Below are 6,000 nucleotides of genomic sequence, written 5' to 3' on the forward strand. Positions count from 1 at the left end.
CCCCCCTGCCGGCCGCCAGCCCCCGCCACCCCCCGCCGGACGCACGCGCAGCTGCGGGCACTGGTGGCTGTGCCTTGCTCCTCACAGCCCTCATCTGGTTCGGTTTAAAGTGAAACTTGCTGAGGAGGACGGAGGGCAGGCTTGTTTTTCCTGGCTCCCCGCCGCAGCCATCTCGCCGGCTCAGCAGAAAACCGCTTTCTCTGGCCCCGGTCCAGCCTCTGCTGCGTTTTTTTTGCCTTAAAACGTGGGTTGTGTGGCCGCCAGACCAACCACAGGGCTTTCTCCCCTAAAATACAGACGCTGTGAATAATTAATGAGCCCCATGGCCCCTCAAGGGTCCGTGCCATTGCTGGGGGGAACGCGGCAGCCGAGCCTGGCGACCCCCCCGAGCCCCTGCACCTCCCGCCCCCCTCCCTGTTCATCTCCTCCCACGGCTGGGCAGGGTCTGGGGATTGAGCCTGTGGCTCGGCTCCAGCAGAGCCGTTTCTGGGGAAGGGGTGGGTGCCAGCCCGCGGCACAGGGGACGCCAGTGCTTTATCAGCCACGGCTGGGTTGAGCCCAGACCTGCTCCCCCGGCCCAGAGCCGCTCTGCCTTGACCGCCCCGCCGCCATCGGACGCACTGCCAGTGCTCAGACCCATCTTCGTAACTCTTCCCTGCTCGTGTTCGGAGCAAGCCCACATCTGTTAACTCCCCCGTGAAGCTCTGTCGAGCCTGCAGCAGCTGCCGTTTCGCCCCTGATCCTTCCTCCTGAGTCCCTCTGCCCCGGGCCTTCGGGACCCTCGTGGCTACCGCGCACGCTCCTGCTCCCAGGCCTGGACCTGCCGTCTCCGCTCCCTGAGAGGCCCAGCCCCCCCTTCCCTAAGGCTGTGCACAGGCCAGGCTCTGCTGCTGCGGCTTCCGGGCTCCGTCCTGTCCCCAGGAGGCCACCGGGTGCCCGGTGGAGGGTGGAGGTGGGGAAGGTGGCCGGCGCGTCCTCACCGGGCCCTCCCACAGGTTCGCCAAGCTGCTGCTGCGCCTGCCGGCCCTGCGCTCGATCGGCCTCAAGTGCCTGGAACATCTCTTCTTCTTCAAGCTCATCGGGGACACGCCCATCGACACCTTCCTCATGGAGATGCTGGAAGCCCCCCACCAAATGACTTAGGCCCGCCAGCCCGTCCTTCGCGCCCGCCCCCCGGCCTGGCCGCTCCCGCCCGGCCGCCTGCTGCTCTTCTCAGCCGAGCCCCGTCCCCTGCCCCTTCCCTGCCTGGCCTCTGCGGACATGGGGACGCAGCCTGCTAAGCCTCCGTGTTGCCACCTCGCCGTTCCCAGCGCTGCTCGTGCGGGAAGCCGGGTCCCAGCTTTCCTGGGGTAGCGGGGCCAGCTCTCTGGGCCGCAGGCCCACCCCTGGGTGCCCCCTGCCGGTGTGCCCCACCCAGGCTCAGGAGCAGGGGGACAAAGACTCCACCTGCCCCCCAGCAAGGCGAGGGGGGCTCTGGGTTGAGCCAGCTTCCCTCGCCGTGAAGGGTGAGCGGCCCCTTTTCCAAAGATGACTTGCCGTGTCACCCCAAGCCGAGCAGGACAGGAGCTGCTCCAGCAGGGTTCCAGGGCCCTCTCAAGGCTTCAGGGCTGGGGGTCACCCGCCTCCCCGCCGACCTTTCTCTTCAAGTCACCGCTTCAGCTTCTCCCCCCGCATTGCCGTACGCAAGCCGGGGCGAGCAGACCCCGTGTGCAGCCCGGCCTCAGTCCTGTCCGTGGGTTTAGTCTGGGCAGAGGGGCAGGCCAGCCCCCGTCTCTGCAGGATGAGCCCGCTTCCCGGCCTTCCCCAAGTCCGGGGCCATGCTGACCTGTCGAGGGCAGAGGTTGGAGGCAGGAGGGTGCTTTGTCCAGGGGGTCTTCAGGCAGTTGGAGGGAGCCAGGGGCCCCCCGGGGCACGTGGAGCCAGAAGGCCTCGTGGGCAGATAAGCCCAGTGGGAAGGGGCAGGCAGGCTTCCTCTGGAGCTATTGGGGGGGGGCCCCCGACGCCGGCGGCCTGTTCTGTGCAGACGAGTCCTGGACTCGGGGACTGTGGCCTGCCTGCGTCCTGGGGCGTGCAGCTGGACGCCCCTCGGGGACAGCCGGCCCGGCTGTTGTCGGAGTGACCGCCTCGGTGGGGCTCCAGCACGTGCTCCGGCTGACGGCACCCCCGGCCAGGCTGGTGCCTGCTTCTGCAGGGTTTCCACGGCCGGGGCAGGGGCGCGGCCTCCTGGGGTGGGGCGCTCTGCGCTCCATGGCATGCAGGGCTCTCTCAGGTTGAACTGGCTTCTTTTGCACTGTAACGCCCTCCCTTTGGTCTGAGTGCTTCCCGGTCTTGCGCTTCAGACTCCACGAACCCAGCGTCTGTCGCTGCTGGGGGCCCGAGCAGAGGCGGCAGGGGGCGGGGGAGGTGGGCAGCTCTGGTGTCCTCAGCCCCCGAGGGGGTGCTCTGTAGCCAGGCTTCCCTCCTGGGGCCCCCATGAGCAGCCCTGGGTTGGGGGTGCCTTCCCCAGAGTCTGGTTTCCCAGCTAGGGCAAGGCAGGGCGGGGCCTCCAGGCCCCGTGGGGCAGGAGGTGGCCCTGCTTTGCCTTCCAGAGGTCTCAGCCCACCTGACGGTGAGGCGCCGGGCCAGGGCTCTGAAAGCCTGCCCGCAAGCCACCTTCCTCTGCCACCGGCGGCTCCTGAGGAGGGGAGGGGTCCCCTGCCACATGGGTGGCAGGGGCCGAGCATGGAGGGGCTGCCCAGCTCCCAGACTCTCCCGAAAGTCTTGGAAGCCTGTGGGGGCTTGGTTGTGACAGGCAGTGACGCAGGCACTCTCGGGGACTCTCGGGGTCCCCCCAGTTGTGGGGACGGTAGACTGCCCCACGCCCGACGCCCCTGGTTCCTTCTGCAGTCGGACGCGCCCCGTCATCCCTGCCCCTCCACTGCCAGGGTCCTTGGGCACATGGGGGCCTCTGTGGAGGAAGCCCAGGGCTGGGTCTCTTGGAGGGTCGGCTTCTGCAGAACCTCCCCGTTATGGGCCCGGGGGCCCCGGCTGCTTGTCCATAAAGCCCTGAGGCTCCCAGGCTCCGGCCGGGAACGCCGGAAGCCCCCAGCCCGTCCGGCCTGCGGGCGCAGCACTGTGGGCGCGTGGGGCTGTCCCCTCCTCTGTCGGCTGTCTTTGTGCTTCCTGCGCTGTGGGGGAGGTGGGGAGGTGGGGAGACAGTGCGGGGCTCGGCAGAGAGCTAGGAGCTTTATTTAACCGGACCGCTAGTCGTGTTATCAATCTGGTTCAATTAAGGTGATTTTTGTAATTATTTTTATTATTATTATTATTTTGGTGGGACAATCTTTAATTTTCTAAAGACAGCACTAACATCAGCTTGCTGGCCACCTCGCTCGTCCCCGCCTCGGCCCGGCCTGGGAGCTGCCGGGCCCGGGAGTGCTGTGCGGACTCACGTTCCCGCTGTGACATCGGGGGCAGGGAGCGAAGACGACTCTGCCTGCGTCTGCAGGGGCTGTGCTTGGAAGCCGACCTGCCCTCCGCGCCCGGAAGCACGCGGTCTCTGGGGCGAGGGCCCCGCGCCCCCGGCTCTCCATGTCTCCTGTTCCTCGAAGATTTGAGCCCGCGGCAAGCACGGACGCCGCGTGGAGCCCCCTGGTCTGTGGGGGCCGCCGGCAGGGCCCGGCCTGATGTGCGGCCAGTGGGCCGTCAGCTGATGTCCCCATCATGGAGTTGGGCGCGTGGCCCGTGCCCTGTCGGCGCGGGGCTGTGGCATGACACGTCCTGCTGCAGAGACAGCGCGGGGCTGGCGGCGCCAACGGCCCACGCGGGGCAGTCACCAACGTTCTGTCTTCGTTTCTAATCGAGACTTCCCCCGTTTTCCTGTACACCTGCTTCACGTAAGCAAGTACGTGAGGACCCTCCGTGGGGGAAACCGGGTTTGCGTGAGGATCTCAAGGCGAGGAGTGCATCTATTTTCAGATGCTTTGGAGCAACAGCAGCTTTACTGGCCCCCGACCCTTAGCAAGGCCCTCTCTGGGACGCGCCGCGAGCCCTCTGGAGGGTGATGAGTACAGAGTAGAGAGAAAGTGTCTAAAGCATCGGGAAAGGTTAAAAAAAAAAAAATCTATTTTTGTACAAATGTAATTTTATCCCTCATGTATCCGTGGATGGTGGGGGGGTGGGACTTGTTTGGTTTCTGCTTCTAGGGCTGGAAGAGAGACCGCTCTCCGGGAAGCGCTCGCACGGCCGAGGTCGCAGCGCGGGCTTTGTGCAGACGGCACGGACGTTTCCCCTTGGGCAGGGTGGGCCCCGGACGTCCAGGGTTTTCTTTCCCTTCTGAGTGATTCTCGAAGCCTCGCTCTGTTCTCCCCCGTCGCCAGCTGGCCTTCCCGAGACTGTTTGACTGTGAACTTTCTTCCCTGCGCGATTGTTCTCGGAGCACCGGCGCCCCTGGTGCCGCGCGCGGACCCACAGCGGCGTTAGAACGTGGAAAGAAAAACACAGGAAAACGTGAGAGGAGAAACAAAATATGAGCGTTTAAAAATAGATCACACTCCCGTTCTCATTTGTTCTGCTGGGGGCTTTCCTGTGTGGGGCCGGGAGCGGGCCGTGCGAGGGGGCAGGAGGGCTTCCTGGGGGCGGCGCGGGCGTGGGGGCAACTCAGCTGCTGCCCGACCTGCAGGGGGTTGGGGGGCTCGGATTGTGGCGCCCCATCCTGCGACCGTGCTCCTTCCTTGGTCTCTGCTCCGCGGCCCTCATGGAGCCCCTGTGGGCCCCTCTGCCTCACTGGACACTGGGCACGTGGCCACCCGCCCTGCCCCAGGCTGCCCCAGCCCAAACGGGCCAGCGCACTCATGCGGGGCCACAGAGTGAATGACGTCATCCAGGGGCCACGTTCCTAACGGAGTAATGACGGCCCACCTGCTCTGTGCCGTGTCGTAAACGCTCTTCATCTCCGTGCTGTCTGGGGGCCGGGCCGGGCCTGGCTGCCGTTGGGCACGGGTGTCCGTGTCCTCCCCCAGCTCCTTCCCAGGGAGGCTCTGGGTGCCCTGAGGCCTGGAGTCCTCTGCCACCACACAGACGGCCGGCTGCAGGCGAGGGGCGCTTTCAGCCAGAGCAGCGAACCTCACCAAGGCAGGCCCGCGTCTCCCCTCCCCAGCAGGTGCGCCCACAACACGTGTCCACACACGGCCCGTGTACGCGCACGTGCACGCACAGCTCCACTCACGTAACCCAGCTCTCACACAGAGCTCAGGACAGGCGTTCACAGCAACGCTCGCCCACAGCGTCCGTGTACATGTGACCTGCGCGCACACACCGTCCTAACACTGTGAACACACCGCGTGCGCACAGCCTGCATACACAGGTGCCCGCTTTGCACACCGGCGTGCAGGGGCCTCACAAGGCCTCTGGGAGTGCGACGCAGGACAGAGGGGACCGGGAGGGGCTGGTTCCGCCCTCAGCAAGCAGCCGGGCAGGGTGCTGGGAGCTCGGGAAATGGGGGAGCTGCTGGGGAGAAGCCCTGGCAGCCTGCTTCGGACACCTGGGACAGGGGAGCTCGTGCCACCACTGGGCGTGAGGGCAGTGGCCTGCCGAGTGATGGGAACCCGTGGAGGGGGCAGGGAAGTTGGGGAGTCCTCAGGCAGGAAGGGGCGGGAGCAGGGGGAGTCAGGGAAGGGGCTCAGTCCCCAGCGCCTAGTGCTGCAAGGGGCCCGTCTGTCCCTAAACGGGGGCTGCTGGTGACCTCGAGTTCTCCGAGTGTCACCCTACTGGCCGTTCCGGCGAGCGGTTCCGGCCGCCCTCCAGCTGCAGAGCTCAGGGGGCCCAGGCTACCCTCCCTGCTGTGTGCGGAGCCCTGGGGAGTCCTCAGTCAGGACCGCCCAGACCAGACCAGCCCCCGCCCATGGCTCCCCAGCGCAGGGAGGCCGCGGCAATGGAGCAGCACTGCCCTCTGCTGGACGCCCTGGGGCACAGCCCACCCGGCTCCCTCCATCCCTTCCAGTTCCCCGGAGCCGTCCCCCC

General features: G+C 66.6%; 1 protein-coding gene across 12 annotated transcripts in view; it reads left to right on the plus strand.

Moving 5' to 3' along the window:
• Positions 1–4,524, plus strand: part of RXRA (retinoid X receptor alpha) — a 49,348-nt gene extending 44,824 nt beyond the window's left edge. For all 12 annotated transcript variants that reach the window (XM_082751198.1, XM_082751197.1, XM_082751189.1 and 9 more), the window contains exon 10: positions 996–4,524. In XM_082751198.1, the coding sequence (XP_082607324.1) occupies positions 996–1,143 (148 nt within the window). In that variant the 3' untranslated portion in view covers positions 1,144–4,524. The remainder of the gene's footprint in view (positions 1–995) is intronic.
• Positions 4,525–6,000: the final 1,476 nt, after the last annotated feature.

This window comes from Mustela nivalis (genome assembly GCF_964662115.1).
Source record: "Mustela nivalis genome assembly, contig: HAP1_SCAFFOLD_2706, whole genome shotgun sequence".
Classification (NCBI taxonomy): domain Eukaryota; kingdom Metazoa; phylum Chordata; class Mammalia; order Carnivora; family Mustelidae; genus Mustela; species Mustela nivalis.